Here is a 23,689-nt window from a genome sequence, read left to right on the forward strand (position 1 = left end):
ACCGGCAAGGCGGCACAAACAAACTCCAGTGCGGCACACTGCAGTCTTTTCGGTTTTTGCTTTCCCAGCCAAACTGCAATAAACCGGAATTCTGCCTGCGAGAGAAAAGTCTCTCTCCTTTTATTCGCCGCAAAACACGCCTCTGCTCTCAGACCCACATAGCCCCGGCCGACACCCACGAGGGCTCGCCGGAAAAGACGGAGACTGCCCACGCTCCCCTTCCCCCACGGAGCTAGCTGGGACAAAGGGGGGGAAAAGAGAGCACTACGGCAGTTGTGGCGCCCAATGTGGGGCTTGGGAGCTCCAGGCCACGGACTGGGGACCGCTGAGCCCCAAGAGGCTGATGGATTTACCTCGTGGACGTTACAACATCCTCGCAAGCTGTGGTTCCATTCTAAGGAGCCAGGGCTTCCAGAGGGGTGGGACCGGCAGCTTTGGCTTGCACCGCTGAAGTTCGGTCCCCCCACAGTGAAAACTTCGCAGCTGGACTTTTCGTTTCGCCTTCGGACGTCGCTGGACCCGTGGTGAGTTACCGGGGTCCCCTGGGCTGGGTACGCCTTGCTCCTTTTGGGGTGAGTTTCTCTTTCTCCCACAAGGGGGCGATAAGAGCCCACATTTTGTCTCCCGCTGCAGGGAGTGTGTAAGGGCAGGCTACCTAGCTTTCCGATAGAGGTATTTTTTTTTCTTTTGTTATTTTACCAGCCACGAGGTTTGCGACACACTTTAACATCGACATAATGGGTGCAAAATTGTCTGTGTCGCACAAGAGAATTTACGTTCAAATCCTAGGAATTTTAGTTGGGGGAGGAAAGAGATGTAAAAAGTCAGACGTTAAGCGTTTTGCCCAGTGGCTTCTGCAGTCCTTCCAGGACATCTCGCAGGCAAATTTGTACCAAATTCAATTCTGGGACCGAGTTGAAAAAGAAATTGCTCAAAAGGACGACCAGTCCCTCTCAATTTTCATCCATCTGGCAATCCAATTGAGAAATATTTTCAAAAATAACTGCGAAGGGAAGCCAGAGCCACCCCAGGGCGAATGCTGCCCCCCAAGCAACCCAAATCCCCCAAACTCCCTCTCCTATCCCTCTCTCCCTAGCCCGGGGATTCTCAGACAGGCATCCCGGCAAAACCAGCCGCAGGCAGATTCTGGCCTCTCTGTCAACCCCCAGGTTCCATCACAGGAGAATGCTGGCATCGCCCTGCACCCTTATCCTCCCCAAAGTTGCTCTCCTTGTACAGTCCTGCCCCATAGTAGTAAAGTCGTGAGTTTTAAAACCCCAGATCCCTCTCCACAACCTTTCCCTGACCTTACCCAAAATAATCCCCTTCCCTGCCCCAGGGCACAAGATGGAAGGGACCACATGGCATGCCCATCCCCCTCCCTCCGTGCTTTGTCTCCCAAGGCCCTACAGCCAACCCCTCCCACTCCCGAGACTTCTCCACCCACCCCTCCCCTCCACCCCCTTCTGGCACCTCCCCTAATGAATCATTCAGCAGTCCTCCCTCCGACCCCGCCCCTAGGGGTGAGGTAATACCAGCCACACCCCCTAGCCCTGGTCCTGCCTCCTCCCTCGGTTCCCGCGACCTGCCCTCTGATTCCTACACCTCGATTCCCGAGGGGGGGGAGAGAGGGAGGAAGGGGGGGGGAGGGGGGAAGCCGCGACCTGCCGCAACCCCCGCTTGCCTTTTCTGCTGCACCGGTCACCTACACGCCGCGGCAGAGGGGCAGACCCCTGGCACAGTGGGCCCCTATCCCACAGGCTGTGATTAGGGATGTTTGCAAAGCCCAAAAGGAGTTTGGCCGGGAAAGTGAATACTTTAGGGGGCTGTTAAAAGTCACACTTTCCTCCAACGAGTACGTCCCTGCTGACATGCGCTCTCTGTTTTTGTGCTTGCTTACTCAAGCTGAGTTTTTGGTATGGGAATCTGCATGGAGGCGGGAGGTACGAGATGCATTACCCCAACTTTGGGCAAAAGCCGAGACCTCCTCTGACACCGATGGAGGCATGCTAACCATTGATCACCTGTGCGGGATGGGGGATTGGGACGTGGCAACAACACAGGCTGAAAAGATTCCAAGAGGGGCACTGGCAGCAACTGCCAAGGCGGCAGAAAAAGCATTTTTTAAGTTAAGACCCAGTGGTCCTGTTGTTAACTGTTTTTCTATTAAGCAGGAGACACAGGAATCTTTCGTTAGTTTCATAGACAGGTTGTACAGGGCAGCTGAAGCACAGGTGCCAGAGGAGGAATTGAGGCAGGGCATGGTGAAGCAAATCGCCCTGCAGAACGCCAATGAGGCCTGCAGACAGGCAATGCTGAGCCTGCCCCTCGACCCAGAGCCAACACTCCAAGACATGCTGGACGTGTGTGCTCAAAGGGTCACCCTGCCATCAAAGGACCCTCAGGGGACACCCCAAACGCCATCACGGAGAGTCTCCTTCGCCGAAGCCCATACGCCATCCGCGGCCCCAGCTCCTGCACGCCGCTTCACTGGGCCACCACCCAAAGGTTACCACCCAGGAAAGCCCTGCAACCTCTGCAATAAGAAAGGACACTGGGCATCCCATTGCCCCCTCAAAGAGGACTTCTTACGTTTTAAAAACCAACAGCAAGGGCAAGGTGCCTTCAACCCAGGGGGACAATCAAAAAACTAATTTCCCAGCGCAGTCCCTCCCTGCGTGAGGACACAAATTTGGTGGGAAACATAACATCAGGGGGCAGGAGGGACAACACATTAGCATACCCACCTGAGGACAATAACTCTAATACCACACATGACATTACCGAATTGCACAATAGGGGAACAAGAGCTGGTGAACCAGCCTGCGTGGGGGAAGTCGGGAATTTCATCTCACAGGCATGGCTTGGTTGGGACCCCGACCATCCCAGGCCCATCCTTAACACCCAGTCCAACTTCTCTCCATACAGGTTGGCCCTAACCGAACCCCTACTGCTCAGGGACAGCAATTGGCACTTTATCACGGTCGACACACAGGACCCAGGGTCCTGGAGGAAACTCCACAGTAAGTACATTGTCCTTGGGGACACAAAATACACGCCACTCGACATCACTATCGCACCCAATCTAACATCTGCAAACCCTAAACATCTGGTGCTGTGGCTGCACTGTGCTCACCCGCCAGTCTACCTTCCCAAAGGGCAAATCATCGCCCAAGCCATACCTGTATCTGGGGCTCCCGTCTACCCAGAAGACCTATGGATGAAAACCGCAGAGAAGATCTACGAGGTGTGTCAGGCCCAGGTAATTGGGAAGGATAGACCCAAAATTGCGTGTTACATGTGGAATGGCGGTGAGCACAAGTGGCTTAACGGCCTCTTGGACACAGGGGCAGACGTCACAGTCATTCCCTCACGGGATTGGCCATCGCGTTGGGAGTTACAGGATGTGGCTGGACACATTCAAGGTGTTGGAGGGGCACAATTGGCAAAACAATCTAAAAACATCATCAAATTTGAGGGGCCAAACAGACAAACAGCTTACCTGCGTCCGTTTGTTCTAGATTACACAGAGACCCTGTGGGGAAGGGACCAGATGGCCCAGTGGGGGGTCACATGGACCATTCCTACCCCCCAGGTTTTTCGGGCAGCGGTCACTGAGGAGCGTCCTACCCAAAAGTTGAATTGGCTTTCTGATGTTCCGATCTGGGTAGAGCAGTGGCCGCTCAATAAACAAAGATTAAAAGCGCTCCAAAAGCTCGTGGCAGAGCAACTTGCCAAGGGACATATCCAAGAAACAACATCTCCTTGGAATTCTCCCGTCTTTGTCCTGAAAAAACCAGGCAAAGACAAATGGCGGCTGCTCCACGACCTCCGTGCCATCAACAATATGATTGAAAATATGGGTCCCCTCCAACCAGGGATGCCGTCCCCCACAATGTTACCCAAAGATTGGGAATTGGCTGTAATTGACATCAAAAATTGCTTCTTTCATATCCCACTCCACCCTGAAGACACACCACGTTTTGCCTTCTCAGTTCCGTCCGTCAACCGAGAAGCCCCAGTGGAGCGGTACCATTGGCGAGTGTTGCCACAGGGCCTCAAATGCTCACCCACCATCTGCCAGCGGTACGTAGCTTCATTGCTGACCCCAGTCCGTACAGCCACCGAGGGCGTGATCATCCAACATTATATGGATGATATCCTGATTTGTGCTCCCAATGACGATCTCCTTACACACGCGCTTAACCTGACAACCAATGCGTTGGTTGCTGCAGGGTTCGAGCTGCGAGAAGATAAGATTCAAAAGATGCCACCCTGGAAGTACCTGGGCTTGGAAATTACCAAGCGGACTATTACTCCGCAAAAATTGGCCATCAAAAACAAAATTCGGACCCTAGCAGACGTCCAGCAGCTTTGCGGTTCTTTGAACTGGGTGAGGCCATGGCTAGGCATTACAAACAGAGACCTAGCCCCTCTTTTCGATTTATTGAAAGGCGGGGAGGAGCCGAGTTCTCCCAGGGAACTCAACCCAGAGGCCCAGGCAGCTTTGATTAGGGTCCAGGAGACAATGTCTGCCAGACAGGCCCACCGGTACGATCCGGACCTGCCCTTTAAATTCATCATATTGGGCAGGCTGCCGCACCTCCATGGTGTGATATTTCAATGGACAGACACCCCAAGGAAGGGCAAGGACCAAGACCGAAGGGACCCACTCTCCATCATAGAATGGGTCTTCCTAAGTCACCATCGGTCCAAGAGAATGACAAGGCCACAGGAGTTAGTAGCGGAACTGATCCACAAAGCAAGAGCGCGGATCCGAGAGCTAGCTGGATGTGACTTTGAATGCATTCACATTCCCATCAAATTGGAATCAGGCCAATTCACCAAGGCCATGCTAGAACACCTGTTACAGGAAAATGAATCCCTGCAGTTCTCTCTAGACAGCTACACAGGCAAAATTTCAGTTTTGAGACCAGCCCACAAAATTTTCAAATCAGAAATTCAATTCGCATTGTCCATCAAACAAATTCAGAGCAAAAAGCCACTCAAGGCCTTTACAGTTTTTACAGACGCGTCCGGGAGTTCCCACAAGTCTGTAATAACTTGGAAAGACCCCCAGACGCAACAGTGGGAGGCAAACGTTGTGGAGGTGGAAGGCTCCCCTCAAATAGCTGAGTTGGCTGCCGTCGTCAAGGCCTTTGAGCGATTCTCTGAACCTTTTAATTTGGTAACTGATTCGGCATATGTAGCTGGCGTAGTGTCTAGAGCGCAGGATGCTGTCCTGCAGGGTGTGTCCAACGAAGCCCTGCACAAATTGCTCTCGAAACTGATTCAGCTAGTCTCCCACCGAGAGCAACCCTTTTACGTGATGCATATCAGGTCACATACCAACTTGCCAGGGTTTTTGGCCGAGGGCAATCAGCGTGCCGATTCTCTCGCTGCCGCCCCGGCTCAGGTAGCTCCGCTCCCAGATAAGTTCCAGCAAGCTAAGATCAGCCACCAGTTTTACCACCAGAATGCACCTGGGCTGGTCCGGCAATTCCACCTCACCCGTGACCAAGCCAGAGCCATTGTGGCCACCTGCCCGTCCTGTAAGTCGCTCCCCCTACCATCGGTGAGCTCAGGGGCAAACCCTAGGGGTCTGAAGTCCTGCGAGGTATGGCAGATGGATGTTACTCACATCCATTCCTTTGGGAGGATGAAGTACGTCCATGTCTCTGTAGACACTTTCTCTGGGGCAGTCTTTGCTTCTGCCCACGCAGGGGAGAAAGCCAAAGACATTGAAAAGCATCTGATACAGGCCTTCGCTATGCAGGGCGTCCCTAAATTGATAAAAACAGATAATGCCCCCGGGTACACAGCCAAGGGATTTGCCAGCTTCCTGCAACAATGGGGAATAGAACACAAAACTGGCATCGCATATTCCCCAACAGGTCAAGCCGTGGTGGAGCGGACTCATCAGAGTCTCAAACGTATGCTGAAACAACAAACACCAACTATGAAAGTTGAGTCCTCCCAAGTTCGGCTCGCGCGTGCCCCCTTTACACTGAATTTCCTAAATTGTTCTTTTGAAAACCTCAATCCACCAATCACCAGGCACTTTGGCAACCACGAGCAGAGCAAGGTTAGGGAAAAACCGCCAGTGCTCATCAAAAATCCGGAGACTCTGCAGCTGGAAGGGCCCCACGAGTTAGTCACCTGGGGACGGGGATACGCTTGCGTGTCCACGCCCTCAGGCTTGAGATGGGTCCCGTCCAAATTTGTCCGGCCATATGTCCCCAAACACCAGACTAATAAGAATAAAGATCCTCAGGTGAAGCATGCAGCCCTCCGCAGACGGAGAAAGTCTCCCCCCTTCCTTTTTGACTCAGCACCTTCTCTTTCAGAGCCTTCCCTTTCACCATTCAGTTCCCTGGACTCACTCTTCCCTTTTGATTTAAACCTCCCCTCCCTGGAATGCTAATTAATGTTCCAGTTGTTTTCCAGATGCAAGCTTCATCCCTCTCGCAAGTGACTGGCTAAGGTCGCTTTGAAGGATGAAGCCTCACAGGTCAAATCCAATCCATTTCAGAACACTCATTGTTCTTATTATAAGTTTTGGTAATGTTAAGGCCATCAATTCCACCGTGCACATCGGCCACGCCGTCTTCGCCGCCCCATCAAAACTGACACCGTTCGACGTAAACAGCCAGAAAAGCACCAAGCAGAACACCCAGAAGACATCGGGTTCAACGATGAGGAACAGGACTGTAAAATCTCCCATTTAAGTTATTTTCCGTTCTTTTCTTTTGAAAAACAGAAGAGGGAGATGTGGAATTGTGTTATTATATGTTTTATTATGTATAATTTCGTTCCATGTACCCCCCCTGCACTCTGTAGCGACCCCCCCGGGTTTTCCCATCTGTCCCCGCGGTTTGCCTTCCCGGGAAAGTGCAGAGTCATTGTGTTTGCATCTCAGGCCATCTGTCAGTCACGCAGCGGGGTCGGCAGACGCCCTGGGACGCTCCACCTGTCCATTCCCCATTGGATGTACCCCTGCACCACACTGCCCTCAGACCCCCCGTGGCGTTACCCCATTGGCTGCCCCGGGTTTCCCCTGTTCGGTACTTAACCTGCGGGCTGGGGATGCCCCGGGCTTTTCTCTCGCCCGGCCACTGCGTGCTGCTGCCGCCCCGCTCCCCTGCCGCGGCTTTTCTCTCCGCTGGCCCCTGCGTGCTGCTGCTGCCACTGCCGCCGCCGCCACTGCCGCTCCGGACGACCCCACCGCGGCTGCTCTGCTCCGCCGCTTCTCCCGCCGCGGCACCCGTGTGTGTCTGCCATCGTGCCGCGGCCCCGTGTGCCGCCTCCCCTGGCTCGCGGCCAGCTCCGGAGCGCGCCGCCCTGCCCCCGACCGGCAAGGCGGCACAAACAAACTCCAGCGTGGCGCACCGCAGTCTTCTGGGTTTTTCCTTTCCCAGCCAAACCGCAATAAACCGGAATTCTGCCTGCGAGAGAAAAGTCTCTCTACTTTTATTCGCCGCAGGACTCGCCTCTTGCTCTCAGACCCACGTAGCCCCGGCCGACGCCCGCGAGGGCTCGCCGGAAAAGACGGAGACTGCCCGCGCTCCCCTCCCCCCACGGAGCTAGCTGGGACAAAGTGGGGAAAAGAGAGCACTACAGCACCCGTGATATGCGACAATCCCGGCGGGGCGGTGGGAGGGGACAGGGGGGACACGGGGCGGGGCAGAGGGGACAAAGGGTGGCAGGGGGCTGGAGGGGACCGAGGGTGGCAGGAGGGGACAGGGGGGGAATGTGGGGGATGAGGGGGTGACAAAAGGGACAGAGGGGACAGCAGAGCCCTCCAGGGAGGGGACAAATGGGACCACAGGAGGGCACAGGGGCCACTGTAGGAGGCCACAAGTGCCACCAAGCCCCTGACATCTCTCCTGTCCCCTCCCGAGCTGTCCCCCCACCAGCTGCTGGAGATGGTGGCCATGGTGGCCACACTGGGCGAGCTGGTGGCCACCCTGAGAGAACTGATGGCCACCGTGGCCAGGCCGCAGAGGGACGTGCTGCTGGCTGTGTCCCCAGAGTTCCTGCGGGTGGCTGTGGGGACCTTGATCTTTCACCTCCAGGACGCCCTGCGCCACTTCTGTGTCCCCTCCCTGGGCCACCGCCCTGTCCCCTCCCTGGGCTGGACCCTGGCCAACCTCGGGGACACCCCAGGGACCACCTGGGCCTGTGTGAGAGCCCTGGCCAGCGCCAGGCGTGTGCTGGACAGGCTCATGGACAGCTGGGCCCGGCTGGCCAAGGCGGCCACCGAGCTCTGCGACGCCTGCAGGGATGCGGCCACCGGGAGGGGACAGCGGCTGGAGCTGTACCTGGGGCTGCTGGGGGACTTGGTGGCCGCGTGTGACAATGCCACCGTGTTCCCCCGGGAGCTGCAGTGCCGGTTCAGGGACATCAAGGCTGCCCTGGAGGGGACAACGGAGGTGTCCCGATTTCCGTGTGGCCTTGGTGGCCACAGCGGCCGAGGCTGAGCAGCTGTGGGAGGCCAGTGCCCGGCTGGCCACGCATCACCTGCTGGGGACACTTGGGGACATCAACACCCTCTTCTTCTGTCCCTCTCCTGGCCACGGTGGCTGTGCAGTGGCTGAGCGGTGCAAAAGAGCCATGGAGGACATCATGAGGATTCTGTGCACAGAGCAACATCACCACTGGGCCATCATCAGGCCGGTGTCACCTCTGCAGAGACTCGGGGACATTCTGAGGGCACTTTGGGAGCACTTGGGGACACTTTGGGATGGCGTGTGGCGACGCCGGTGGGGGCGGGGGGGTGAACGAGCCTCCCCTCAGTGCCTTGCAGGAGACCTAGCTGTGATTTGGGGGCCGGGGGGGGTCCCCAGGCAGCCCCCGCTGCTGAGCACTGACCCTGCCCCGGGGGGTGCCGGGACCCCCCAAAAACCGCACCCGCACCCCCTTCAGTGCCCCTGAACCCCCCTCGAGCACTGACCCCCCCTCACCGGGCACTGGGACGAGTGGAGACCCCCTCTCGGTTTTCTGGAGGTCGAGATGACCCCGAGATTGTGAAAAGTCCTTTTCTCCCAGCCCGCGCGGGCAGAGAAGGAGTCGAGATGCGGAGCTTTGCTTCTCAGGGCCGTTTATTTTCCCTTTTCTCTAACAGCTTTGTCCGCTCTGCTGAGCTCTGTCTAGCAGGTCGGTCTGTGGCAGTCTCCCTGCCCTCAGGGCGCTCTTTGCCTTCTACACTAAAAACTACCTGTACTGTGTTTACAATAACGTGCCAGTATCTATCATTTATGTTGGACAGTGTATCTCTACCTTCAACCAACAGAAAAGTGTCACCATCACAGCAAGACATGGAGGGCAAAAAGAAGGAGAAGAAGGTTAGGACACACCCAGATCCCTCCACCTTGTCCCATTGAACCCCGTATTTTAAAATGTTAAAATTCTACTTTTCCACCCTGTGTTAATTCACCTACCACGCTACTCAAACCCTTGTGCCTTGTAATTCCTCATACAAAGTTGGCAATTTTCTCCAGGGGCTAAAACCAAAGCCACCGGTGTTCTTGACACCATGCCAAGGTCTCCGAGGCCCCTGCCAGGGTCTCAAGCCATCCAGGGCAGCCAGAGGGATGTCCTGGATTGTGACACCCCCCAATTACTGAGCAGTGGGAGCCCCCCGGGCACTGCCCCCCCTTCACCAAGCACCGGGATAGGGACCGGACCCCCCTCGAACCCTGTGAACCCCACAAGTACCGGGACCCCCCAGGCAGCGCCACCCCCGTGCACCAGGACAGGGACCGGGCCCCTCTCATGCACCGACCCCGCCGAGGACTGGGCCTGGACCCCCTTTGTGCCCCCATCCATGATGGAGGTTCCATCCCCTCCGCTTTGACCCCCCCAGAGCCGCGGGACCCCCTGGAACAGTGCAGGGACTGTGGGGGACCCCAAGGGCTGGGGGGACACAGGGGGTTCACCAGCACTAGGGGAGTCCCTTAGGGTTTGGTCCTTTCCCCCCCGTTGTCTCCCAGGACCCCCTGTTATCATCAGTGCCCCCCCCCAATTTACTGGGACCCCCCCCATTCACTGCTTCCCCCCTTCCCTGACTCCCCCAAGGTGCTGGGACCCCCCGAGCTATGAGCCCCCCGCAGTGCACCAGGACCCCCCACTCACCTCCCATCCCCCATCCATGGGAACCCCCCCACATCACAGCAGCACAAGGAGAAGAAGCCAACACCTTCCCCACACCCAGCATGGATCACCAGGACCACGGATCAGCAGGGCTCTGCCCAACGGGGGTCACTGGGGATCATCCAGCCCGGATCCTCCCATGGGGGATGGAGCTGGAGCAGCGCACCAAGCTCTTCCCTCACTCTCTTCCCTCACTCCAAGCTCTTCCCTCACTCTCTTCCCTCACTCCAAGCTCTTCCCTCACTCGGGGCACTCACAGGGCTTCCCTTAGTGGTGCCTCCGTTGGTGTTTGGTAAAGGCAGAGCTCTCTGCGAAGCTCTTCCCACACTCCCCACACTCATAGGGCCTCTCCCCGGTGTGGATGCGCCGGTGCTCGGTGAGGTGGGAGTTGCGGTTGAAGCCCTTCCCGCAGTCGAGGCAGCGGAAGGGCCTCTCATCCGTGTGAATCCGCTCATGTACGAGGAGATGGGAGCTTCTCTGAAACCTCTTCCCACACTGGGGACACTCGTAGGGCCTCTCCCCTGTGTGGATGCGCTGGTGTTTTCTCAGGGTTGAGCTCTGCCCAAAGCTCTTCCCACATTCCAAACATTTGTAAGGCCCTTCCCCGGTGTGGATCACCTGGTGCTCAATCAGGTGAGACCTCTGTCTGAAACCCTTCCCACATTCCCCACACTCGTAGGGCCTCTCCCCTGTGTGGATGCGCCGGTGCACGGTGAGGTTGGAGTTGTGCTTGAAGCCCTCCCCGCAGTCGGGGCAGCGGAAGGGCCTCTCCTCTGTGTGAATCCGCTCATGTACGAGGAGATCGGAGCTGGTCCGAAACCTCTTCCCACACTGGGGACACTCGTAGGGCCTCTCCCCTGTGTGGATCCTCTGGTGCACGATCAGGTTGTCACTCCGACTGAAACCCTTCCCACATTCCAAGCACTTGTGGGGCTTCTCCCTGCCATGAGACTTCTCCACCAGCTCCGAGCTCCGGCTGGATCTCCGCCCGCCTTCCTGGCTCAGGGGGGCTCTTTCCTCCCCGCAGCTCCCTGGGCTGGGTTTGCAGCTCCTCCTCCTGCAGCATCTCCGGGGCTTTTCCTCCTCCTCCATCCAGGCACACCCAGGGAATGAAAAATCCTGGTTTGGGGAAAAAAACAAGAGGAGAGCACCTTGGACTGGAGGTTCCTCCTTGCCCAAATTCATCTCAGGAAGTCATTGAGAATCTTGTGTCTGTAAGAACCTCCAAAACACCAAGATTTAGCCCCAAAATCCCACAAACTTCAAGATACAGATCAAAAACTCCCCAAACATCACAAGTCAGAAAAAAACCTCCTCCAAAACATAAAGATTCAGCTGCCACATAAAACCAAAGATCCAACATTTAGCCCAAGCAAGCTCAGAAACACCAAGATTTACCCCGTGAAAATCCTGGATCCTCCTCCACAGTCACCTGCTGCATGTGGGGGGAGCAACGCTCCTGGGGCTGGGGGGAGGGTGCAGATACAGGGAGGGGTGGAACCTTCTGCTGCTTCCTCTTTCTGCTCCTCATCCTCCTCCTGTGTCTCTGCTCTTCCTCACACTCCTCTTCCTCTGGCCATTCCTCCTTCTCCTGCACAATCCCACCTTCTCCTGCCACCTGCATCGTTTGACCATTTTGTTCCTCAAGCCTGCTTCTCCTTCCCTTGTCCTCCTGCCCCCAGGCCCAGCACCCACTGCCGGCTCCCTCTCCCCCCCAGACCCACAGCATCCCAGCCGAGGGGCAGGGATGGGGCTGGGGCAGGTCGGGCTGGGGCAGCGCTGGGCTCTCGGCCGCTCCCGCCCGCACTCGGTCCCCACTGCAGCCGCTCCCGCCAGGACAGCGCGGGGGGGCCCGGCCTTGGCGCTGCCCCACTCCCACCTCCCCAAATTCCCCTCGCGGGGGCGATGGGGCCGAGGCGGGGAGTCCAGTTGGGGAAGGCTCAGAGGGCCAGGGAGCTGTACACAAGGGAGTGACAGGAGAAGGAATCGGTTTTAGAAAATGTTATTAATTGATGACACAGACTGCTGCTCAGCCAAGGCCCTGCTCTATTCATGAACTTCCAGAAGAACAACAAAGACTTAACAGAGCCATGAATATCATTTGCTATATAAAAGCAGGGAGCATATTAAGGGAGTATGTAGTAGGTGGATTGGGAAGTCTGTAGCTCTCAAGTGCTTCAGCCAGTGGGGAAAGCAGAGGGAGATGTGGTCAGGAGAATTAGGATGAAAAGGAGGCTGTGTCCTCCAACAATTGGAGAGATCCCATGGGGAATGTTCCATGGCCTCTCCCATTTTTAGAAATGAAATTAGTTTCACAGGACTCCTCTGTCTGCTTTGTGGACAGAAACCTCTGGTGATGTCAATTTTTCCGCACACCCTGGGGCAGGGAGTGCAGCTGAAGGTGCCTCACCCACTTTGGGTGATCGGCTCCCTTGGCTGGCAGCGGCACCGGGGATTGATTGGGGACCCGGGAGTGACCAGGAGACAGACGAGTGACACATCAGGGGGGTCTGTGAAGAGTCAGCAGGGAGAGAGCACTGAAAATCTCATCAGTGAGTGCCCTGGGACCTTCGGGGAGTGAACATGGCAGGGCACCCGTGGAGGGGAGAAAAGGGAAAGCCAGGGAGGGGTCCTGGCCAAAGGGATGATGATCCCAAAATGTCTCTGAAGGGTCCCATGGGAGAATGTTGAGGTAGTTTGCACATTCCCCCAGAGGTAATTAAGGACATGGACACCCAGGGAGGGCAATAAGGGAAGTGGAGAAGGGATTTGGACAACAGGGGATGGATGGTGTTGGTGTGCTGGGAAGGGATCGGGTGAAAGGGAGTGTGCAGCAATATGGTTCAGGCAAGAAGCAGCAGGAGGAAGCTATGTGGTAAGAAAAAGGATGATGGCAAAGAGGAGGAAGAGAAAAATACTCAGGATTGGGATGTTTTTCAGCAGGGTCTTATCCTGACAATTTGCCAGCTGATACTTTGAATTCCCAGTTTCCAGGAGAGGAAAAGCAGGAGGTCAGGATGTCAGGGGTTTCTCTGTGGTGGGCAGCGGCAGCAGCGGGCGCAGAGGTGCGGGACCGGGAGCAGGGCTGGGGGCCTGTGGGGAGCTGCGGGGCCGGGCCGGGGCTGTGGGGCAGCCGGGGCTCAGCGCCGGGCGCTGCCTGAGCCCACCAGCCCCGGGCAGGGCCGGCAGTGGCCCCCGGCCCCCAGGAGGCTGCGGGACGCCCCGGCCGCTGCCCGGCCCCGGGGAGCTGCCGGCCCTGCCCGCCGGGGGGGCCGCCTTTGGACACTGCGGCAGGACAGGCACCGGCTCTGCCACACGGGCTGTGCAGGGGACCCTGAGCACAAGGAGCAAAACACAGCAACATCTGGAAACGCAGAGTGCACATGGAAGGATCAGGATTTTCTGTGAAGGATTTGGTTTGGGTCCCTGGAGAAAGGAAAGATTTTGCAGAAAGCTCAGCAGCTCTCAGAGGATGAGCACCCACAGGCAGTGACCGGGGCTGCAGGAGTGGCAGAAGAAGGCCCTGCAGCACTTGGGCACAAAGGCACAGCAGCTGAAGGCAAGGAGGGATGAGCAAAAGGCCAAGCTGAAGGCAAAGGCCATGGCAGAGTTCCCACAGCCCCTGAGGGACCAACCCCAGGGCCCAAGGGGGCCCCAGCACCCAGGGGACGGCCTCGGCCACAAGCACCTGGCAGAGGCATTGCCCTCCTGGCCAGGGCAGAGCCCACCGAAACAGCCCCTGGGAAGGAGTCAGGGCTCCAGCTGCAGCCCACAAGGACACTGCAAGCACAGACAGCAGCACCCTCAGGAGGAGCGAGTCCACCCCTGCATGGACATGGATTGTCAGGGCTCTCTGAGCTCCCATCCCACCGGGGACCCACCACACTGCAGCCCTGGAGAACATCCAGGCTGGGTCTGCATCCAGAGGAGGCCTCTCCTGACGGACACAGGGGTCTCTCCATCCACTCTGAATCTTGCACCTAAGGGGGGAACATTGTAAAGGGAATAAAAGGGAAAGCTGAGCTGGTGTCATTTGTTTAATCATTATTAGGAGCTGTGGAGGATAGGTTTGAAATAAACCAATTTCTTTTCTTCCTACTCTGATTGTAATTAACTAGGAAGGAATTTGATGGTGGCATTGTAATATTGTAAAAGCTGATACAGAGGCTATTGCTGCTGTACCTTTGTGTCAAATGTCTGGCAAGACCGATGCTGAAGGGAACTCAGGGGTGTGGGCAGCCCCAGGGAGAGAGAAAACTTGATGTGGAGCCTCTCCAAACTACTTGGAAGCAACCAGGACAAGCAACACCCTGTTCCAGGGGAGGGAAGGAAGGGCTCACAGCCTGGTATGGAGTCCCTGCTAAAGGCAGGGCTTTTGGAGCCAGGGATGTCTCCCTACAGCACTCCTATCCTGCCACTCAGGGAATCAGATGGCTCCAATGAGGACAAGAAAAAGTGGTAGACAAAGCCCCTGTGAAATGGCTGAATTTCCTGGCTAAAAACACCTTTTGAGTATTTGAAAAATAAGGGCAAATTGTGGAAAAAAAGGTTAAATATTTGGGACATAATTTTGACTGATAGCTTGTTGTGGACTGACCCAGAGAGGGTCTGGGCAATCTCATAGTAACATTTCCCACGACTACAAAGGAGCTGCAACAATTTTGAGCATTAATAGGGAATTACACCACCTGCATTGAGGATTCTCTGTTCCAGCCAGAACATTGTAGGACTTTTCAACCCCAGACAGCCTCCATGCTGTGGTATGGACAGGAGAAAGAGAGCAAAACCTGGGAAAATGAAAAGCCAAAAATCTTGACGCCTCAGCTGTGGCTCTTCCAGACTCAGAAAAGAAATTGGAATTGTAGGTGAATGTTCAACAGGGCCATGCCAAAGGAATTCTTGGGCCAAAATGTTTCACCCAGTGGCCACAGTGGCCTCATTGTCTGCAGAATTGTGCAGCCACAGCTTCAACAGGAACCGAGGCCCAAAACCTGATGACAACACGATCTCCAACTGTTCCAGTCTGCCATCAAGTTCAAGCTTTGACAACCAAAAGAGCCTCACAATGGATGAGCAGTGCTCGGTTATTACAGTGTGAAACTTGTTCAGTGGCACAGGAGGATTCAGAACTGAGGACAGGGGAAGGGTTTAACCCAGCCTCCTGTTTGAACAGCCCCCAGAGGGGCTGGGAAGAAACCCAGCACTGCATTCAAGTGACACAGCTGCAGACCCAGCCTGGGGGAGATTCAGGAGACATTGCCTGGCCTGAGGCAGAAAATGTCTTTGTGGATAGCTCTTCAAGGGCAGCAGAAGGGAAAAGAGTTCCAAGACACGCTGTTATTGAGGAAAGGGAATCAGACAAAGCCCAGGTTACCCCCCATGGTCAGCTCAACCGGCACAGCTGTGTGTGCTTGTAAGAGCCAGGCACTGACATGCCCTGAGCAGGAAGGCTTCAATATCTTCTGGTGACACCATCTCACCTAACAGGGGGGCAAAGGCAATCCTGATTGCTCAGCAGCCACTGAAAGAAATAATTCATATAAAAGGGATTGTGGAAGTCATAGATTCAGACAGCAGAGCTCATTTTACAGGAAAGATCCTCCAGGGGGTTATGGCAGCTTTAGGAATACAATGGGACCTCCAGAACCCCTGGCACCCCCAGAGCTCAGGCTGGGTGCAAAGAATGAAAGGGGATGGAAAGAAACACCTTTGGAAGCTGGGGATAGAAACCAAGATGCCATGGGTACAGCTTTTGCCATTGGCTTGGGCAAGAAGAAGAGCCAGACCCAGGGCACATATTCAATTATTTCTCCTTGGAATTGATCTCGGGAATTCCTTACCCTGGGAATTCTCCACCTAGTGCAGGGTGGAGATAAAGGATGCACATTTGAAGCAGTCTGTGGCCAGAATCCTGTCTCTGGTGCAATCTCTCCCCCAGGAAGCTGGGCTGGCACAGAGCCTGCCTTGGCACTTTGCTGTTGCCAACATCCCAGCAGGACATCGGCTCCTGCCTAAGGAGTGCAGAGCAGCACCACTGGTGGCCAAGTGGCGTGGCCCGTGCCAAGTGGCCCCGAGGCCAGAAACAGCCGCCAGCACAGCTGAGCACGGGGGACCCCTCAGCCTCGGCTCCAGGTCTCTGCAGCCCCGGAGATTTGCACTTCCCGCCTGCAGCAGGAGGATGGGAGGCCCCCACTGAGCCTGCACTGAAGGCAGCGCAGCAGCAGCCAGGGCTCCACAGCGGGGCAAGGCCCTGGGGCTGCCCACACATCCTCTGCTGAAATCCTCGGCCTGGCCACCCTCCTTTGGCAGCTCCAGCACCGGGGACAGCCCTTGCTGCCACTGCTGCAGCTTCAGCGCTCTCTGGGCCTGCCCTGCCACAGCTGCTGGGCAAGAGCACGGCACAATTCCACTCTGGCTCTCACTTACACTCACACACTGCCCTGCCTGCCATGGCATTGATCCAAAATACACCAGCTCGTAGACTTTAACATTGTTAACCTTTGATTTCTCTACTCAGGCTTGCTTTGCCTTGGCCCTGGGGAAACAAATGTTAAAGGTTTTGTTAAGGGATGTTACACCACTCAATGGAGATGAGTTTAACACTTCAACAAACTGGGAATGGCCCAAAAGATACCCACAAAGATAACGACCAGCAGCAAAACATCAACCCCAGCAGCAAACAGCAACCAACACCTACCCCAGACACTGCCAGGGCTGCAGACACCTGGTCTGCAAAAGGCTGAGAAGGAAATCAGCACTTCCCACCTCATTAACAGCTGAAGCAAAGAAATCTGCACAACTTGAAACTACAGAACATTAAACCAGTGGATTTAGATTGCTTTAGACTGTATTAAGTTAGGGAAAAATCGAGTAAAACCCACGTGTCATGGGACGATTTTCTCTGCACACCCGGGCTATGTGGGGATGGAATGATTTCTGTTGCACATCCTGGCCAGAATAAAGAAATGCCTTTACTCTAACACTAAACATATTGGTGGAGTTTTTCTTTTTCCTGCAGCTTCAGTGCAAAGTATATAGCATGAGAATATTTTTTAAAATAATCCTACCTCTATATCGCTGGTTAGGTTTGGTCAGGGATGTGAGAATGGGTTTTTACTCTGAGAAGAACGAGAAAAAAATTAATGGCCTTGGAACTTTTTTGTGTGTTCTTGTTTCACTTTTAGTGATGCCAAAATTTTGTTAAGGGTTTTTTGACATTCACCTTTAGGTTGCATTTTGCAAAACTAGAAGAGATTTAAACGTGCCCTTTTAACTCATAAACATTAAACAGAGGATTTGAAGGGGGAAAAAAAAGCAGCAGGTTGTAGGGGGGCACATTTGAGGCTGCTGAAGGCTGCTCTGGAAGAGAAGCTGCATTCCAGGCACCCAGGAGAGGAGCTTTAGAAATGCAAATTAACACTGTTGAGGCAGAGTGGGGACAATGTACCTTAGGTCTTCTTGCCTGGGGCAGGAATTGGCTGATTCCCTCTGCCCCTCACCCCAAGCTCTGCCTGCTTGCACAGATGGAATCTGCACAGCTGAAGGCAGAGCCCATGGTGAGGATCTGACTCTGAAACAGAAATGGCTGAGGCTGCAAAGGGAAACAGCAAATGGAGAAAGTTGGGAAAACTTCACTAAAATACGGGGGGGATCATCCCCCTGCCCACTCCAACATCTGCTGCCACTGTCTGTGCTGTACAGGGTGTATCAGAGCACTGGGGCTTTTGCTAGAACAAGTCCAGGGAAATTAGTTTGAATTCAAGTATTTGATGCTGTATTTAGAAAAATGCAGTCATTCATGCAGCCCCAGCTTGAGGGAGCACCCAAAAATGGGGAAAAGATGAAGGGCCACCAGAACAAATCCTACAACACCATGGACCAGCCCCTGGGAACCCAAACCAATTCATATCAGGAGACAGAGAACCCATTTATCATTTCAATGGCATCATTAGATTAAAAACTGTCCTCGGAATAAGAACCAGACAGCTCCAGCTCCTGACCTTCCTGCTGACCAATCCACTGAAAGAGGAACACAACATTTCACATGGGGATGGGATCAGATTATCTGTGAGCAGAAAAAACAGGAGTTTGTGGAAAACTAAATGGCTCAAACTGACGTTGGCAAAGAGACGACAAAGGAAAAGTGCTGAGAACGATAAAAAAGGAAATAGGTGAACAGTTTATGTATTGGTCCAAACATGGAAAGGATGGGAATGGGACACACTTTCGTGGCTCCCCGGCACACCAGGGGTTAAACGAATGCTGCTTCTCCTCTTCTGTGCTGCAGCAACTCTCATCTTTTCACCATGCCCCACACCTTGGCAGTGCAGCTCATCCAGCAGCTAAGCCAGGGGATGCAGGTGGCAGCCAGGCCTCCTGATCCACAAACGGCTACAAAAGGACAGGGAATGAGGGCACCGAGAATAATCCCAAAACCAAAGAGGACCCGGGAAGAACAAAACAGAGTCCAGGAGTGAATCTGCCTCGTGATAGGGCCAGGCACTTGTAGATAAGGAAGTAACGGGAGAAATCATCAGTTCCAATAAATTTCACAAATTGAGCCACACAATTTCTCAAAGTCCCGAAAAATTCCCGAACTTCCAGGAGAAAAAAGGCTTAACAAAACCATGAATATCGGCTGTTATACAAAAGGAGGGTGCATATTAACGAGGACAGGCAGCAGGCGCATCGGGAAGTCTGAACCTTCCAAGGACCTCAGCCCGTGGGCAAAGGCAGAGGGAGATGCGGCCGGGAAAATGAGGATAAAAAGGAGGCTGCGGACTACAACCATGGCAGAGAGCGCACGGCAAATGCCCCACGGCCTCTCCCCGTGCTCGGCAATAAAGTCACTTTTACAGGACTCCTCGCTCGCCTCCGGCCACAGAAACCTCCGGCGACGGGAATTTCCCCGCACGCTCCCGGCCGCGGGGCAGCCCCCTCTGTCCTACCCACAGCAGCCGGGCCGAGCCAGCGCTGCTCCGGCAGCGGCTCCTGCCCAGGCCCCGGCGGGAAGGAGACCGCGGGCAGCCGCTCCCGCCGCGCCCTCAGCCCGGTGCCAGCACGGGCCGGACACGGCACCACCGACCCGCCGCAGCCCCCTGCCGCCCCCTCCGCCCGCAGCCAGCCCCGAGCCCCCGCAGAACCCAGCGCGGCTCCCACCTGCGCCGGGGCCGCCTCCGAGCTCCGCCGACGCCGCCTCACCGCGCTCCGGCCGCTGCCGCCGCTCCCGGGCCCGCACAGACGCTCCCGGCGCCAATGGCGCCGCTGCCCGCCCACGGCCGCCCTCAGCCCGCCGCCGGGGCCGTGCTGCGCCCCGCTCCCACCAATCAGCGCGCCGCAACCGCGACTGACGGCACCAGCGGCCAATGGCAGCGAGCTCGGGGCGGGCTCTGCGCACGGCCCAGACTCGCCCCGCGCTCTCAGGGCCCCCCGCGCTGCGTGAGGGCAAAGCCGGAGATGAGCAACAGCCCCGGGACGGGCCCGGGCCCGAGGCGGGATTGAGCTGCCCACACAAACAAACTTCTCCGCACCTCGCGCCACGGCTTTCCCGGCCCTGCGCCTTCCGTGCCTCCGGCTCTGCGGGAAGCCCGGGAGCCTCACTTCTCCTGCCCCTCATTAGTGCATCGGTGCTTCGCTTTGATTTCTCCCAAAAAGGGAAACCTGCCCAAAGCCCTGTGGGTGAGCGGGGGAGGGGAGAGATTTCTGGCAGAAAACTCCAAAGACTCAGAGCAGGACGAGGAGAAGTCAGTGCAGAGCCTTAAATGCAGCTTTCCCCACGGCTCCCTGCTCCCAGCTGCACCTCCTCCCCCGGCAGGGCAGGAGACAGGGAATGGGGCCGTGCTCAGCTCATCCCCCGCGGCTTCTCCCTCTGCTCAGGGACAGGAGTCGTTCCCTGCTGCACCCTGCGCTCTCTCCCAGCCGAGACTTCTCCAGGAACTTCTCCGAGCCGAGTCCATCCCCTGGGGCACAGCCCCCTCCAAGTGCTGCAGCGTGGGTCACTGTGCCACGGGCTCGGTCCTGCCAGGCCAGGCTGCTCCAGCGGGGCCCCTCTGCCCACGGGCTCACAGCCTCCTCTCAGGCATCCCCGAGCTCCAGCCTGGCTCCTCCAGGGGCTGCAGGGGCATCTCTGCATCCCCACGGACCTGCAGGGGGATCTCTGCATCCCCACGGACCTGCGGGGGGATCTCTGCATCCCCACGGACCTGCAGGGGGATCTGTGCAGCCGCATTGTAATATAAATTGTGGAATAATTCGTGATTATGTAAAATATACATGAAGTCAGTTGTGCTAGTAGAAAAAGATTCTTAAAGTTTTAAAAGACCTGAAGACCCAGCCGGGAAAGACTGGAAACCACAGATGACAGAGAAAGAAAGACCTAATTTACAATTGAAAAAACGTGGCTCCCTGCAGAGATGGGCACTTTCCGGGGATACTCCACCAGACGCCCAAGGTGAAAAATGCACATATGTTAGTTTGAATAGTAGTGCTGTATTAACATTTTAATAGTACTGTAAATGTAGTTGTGTAGTTAAATTGAAGCTTTAGTAGTTAAAATAGAAACTATATATCTGGGTTTTCTTTTAAGGAATGACATACTCGCTTTGACATAACCATCACAGAACACCCAAATCTTCCAAAGAAGAGGAATTTATGGTTTTCTTGTCAGAAGAATCTAATTTCTTCAGGTCTTGCTCAGACTCGAAGACGCCATGGGGATTAAAGGAAACAGTTGGCATATAACAGACAGAGCTTCTTGTTTTAAATAGAATGTATGCATAACCATGAAGGATATATGAATATGCAATAGTGTAGTTTTAGGGGTGATTCCTTTGTTCACAAGGTATGCTTGTTGTGGCTTAAGTGCCCGAGAGCATTTGGACATCCTTAATTCTTTGCTTTTTATTGTCTTGTAATTGTCCTAACTCTAAATTTTTATTACTCTAATTGTATTACTATTTTAATAACCATGTTATTATTATTAAAAATTTAACAGCCAAGTGATTGGCGTTTTTCACAATTATGGTAGCAAAGGATGGTTTTTAACACCTCTCTGCCGGGGCCTTGGGAGAGTCAGGGTGAGGAAGACGGGTCCTGCCCTATTTAGGCAGCCTCGCTCTGTTCCCCTGGTGTGTGACCAGACACAGGTTATGATCTATGGGCAAAAGGAGACAATAAAACAAAGAAAAGGGAAAGCATTCCCTAAAACCACAGTAATTAGCCCCAAGACTAAAGTGTACACGAAGAACCAAGACCCAAGGACAAAGGATAGGTGAGTATTTGTTGGGATGGGGCGGATAAGGGGGGAATGAATGTGTGTGACAGAAGCTGCTGGGTATCCCAGACTTGCCAAGTGATTGCTGTAGTCTCTCATGCTGCTTTTCGTCTTTTTCATGTGAAAAACGGCCAGTAAAGAGACCAAGCGAGTGATAAAAAAGAGAGAATCCCTCCCAGAGAAACTGGGACTGGATCTTAGGAAGAAGAGGAACCCCGTGGAGTGCCGGATTGAGGGATAAGAGTGCCCAAGAGCATCCAGGATTCAAACCTGCTGGTTTGAGGGATTAACATTCCAACAGCACTCAGGGTGTAGATATGTAATGTAGACTGTTTGAAAGTAAAAAGTATCTTCTTGTTGTATGTTAGAGTTAGTGAAAAATAAAAGTGAGTAAATGTAGATGAATGGTAGTATATGTAATGTAGATTGTTTTTTATGAGCTTTTCTTTATCTCCTTGGAGAGAGTGTTAGAGTGTTTCCTGGTAGTCAAAAAGAGAGTATTGCAGAGAAAAATTCCTCACTTGCTGTCCTCCCCCTGCCCTCAACTCTATTCATATTTTGTCCATTCCCTCTTCAAAATACAGATTTGTAAAACTCATGCTCTGTGTCCTCAGATGGCCTTCCCAAATCAAACCTTGGCTTCGTTGCAAATTGCATTGCACTAACTAGCATTGCCTTAAATTTGTTTTGGTGCAGGCAGGGTCACTTTGGAAATAAGTTGTTGTTTACTTTGTTCCTGCAACCTTTTCAAGCTTGTGAATGGAAAAATTGTGATAGCAAACCAAGTCTTTATTTTTGCACTGTCAGCTGTGAGTGGCTGGTAGCCTTGGTGGAGGGTGCCGTGAATTACAGGCCTGCAGAACATGCATAAAAAAAGAAATTTACTTTGTAAGGAAGTTGAAAAAGGGGGGAGAGGTGATTGGCAGACTCACCTCTCCAGGAGGTAGGATTAATGTTAGAAGGTGGACTGATATTGGAATGTGGCTGCTGAAATGTGAAGAGAGAAAAAGAAAGAGAAAGAGATAGAAAGGGAGAGAGAGAGAGAAAGAGAGCGAAGGAGAGAGCGAAATACACCCCCAAGGTCCCCTCACCCACAGCTATCTGTAAGTTCTCCCCCATTCCTGCTAGGCAGAGTGACAACAAGGAGGGGGGGAAGTGGGGAAGGACAGAGTTAAACCCAAGGCTGTGAACAGGACCACCAGTAGAGATAAGATCAAGGCAGAGATTGTGACTCTCACAAAGTGGTTTATTGTCTTAAGCAAGATTTCTTTTTTCTTTCTGATTGCTGTTGTTAAGAAGAGAAGGCTTTTGTTCTGAAGACTAAAAGTCTGTAAGACTAAAACAGTTAAATGTTACCCAAAAAGTAAAAGGCAAGAGATACATCTCATGTTAAAATTGGCCTGGTCTTTTTTATTTAACTAATTATAGCTCACAGGAAGAAGAATTGGTCTCTGCAGCTATTAACACAGCTGGATACAAGAAGAAGAAGTGGCTGTAGAAAAAGAGTTTAGTTAAACCCAGAAAGTTTTAAAGAAAACTAATGGTAAAAGTTAATGCACTATTGTTTTTCTTTTAACGCTGTGCTATTAAGAAATCCTTTCCAGGTACCACTGAAGCAGCAATCCAAACCATGGAAAGAAGGTGAATTCATGCCAGCAAAACCAAAGGACTTGTGAGGAAACTTGAGGAATAGACTATCACATCTAAACTGGGTGATACCAACCAGGACTGGGTGGTAATGGTTTGGGAAGACCCAAATGATCCAAGGCAGGTACAAAGAATAACACCTCACTGAGAAATAAGGCAAAGCTTGCATCACTGGTTCTAAGCCCTGCCTGAATAAACCCTGAGACACCTCCGACACCTCCTTGGCAGAGGAACACTGCCACTTCAAACAGGAGGATCGGGAGTGTTTCAGTCAAAGAGTTCTCATAGCCTGGCCTCAGCCTGTGGCTTGTACAGGGAAGAAGGGAAATTGCCATCAGTACTGTACTGTCTACTTTATTTGATTCATCCTCATATTGGACATGGCCGCTGGGTTACAAGTGAACGTTTAAATTATGAGAATAATAGGCATTGTAGTTCACAAAATCTATGTTCTTGTTGCAAGAGGTATCAGTACTGAATCAATTCCCTATACATATAGAACCCAAAACAACTGAAGTAATAACTTTGTTTTGTGGATGGATTATTAGTGCCTGTTGAGTGAGAGATACCTGAGGAACGGTGGGAAACCACAGTTAAGGAGTGTCGAAAAGGACCTGC

At 53.9% G+C, this 23,689-nt stretch overlaps 2 protein-coding genes across 2 annotated transcripts in view; one reads left to right on the forward strand and one right to left on the reverse strand.

The window, feature by feature from the left end:
• Positions 1–23,689, reverse strand: part of LOC140680256 (uncharacterized) — a 1,118,524-nt gene that overhangs the window by 796,891 nt on the left and 297,944 nt on the right. The window contains exon 9 of the mRNA XM_072919758.1: positions 10,465–10,881. Within this exon, the coding sequence (XP_072775859.1) occupies positions 10,465–10,881 (417 nt within the window). The remainder of the gene's footprint in view (positions 1–10,464; positions 10,882–23,689) is intronic.
• Positions 1–23,689, forward strand: part of LOC140680875 (uncharacterized) — a 490,116-nt gene that overhangs the window by 220,425 nt on the left and 246,002 nt on the right. The window lies entirely within an intron of this gene.

This window comes from Taeniopygia guttata, chromosome 30 (genome assembly GCF_048771995.1).
Source record: "Taeniopygia guttata chromosome 30, bTaeGut7.mat, whole genome shotgun sequence".
NCBI lineage: Eukaryota > Metazoa > Chordata > Aves > Passeriformes > Estrildidae > Taeniopygia > Taeniopygia guttata.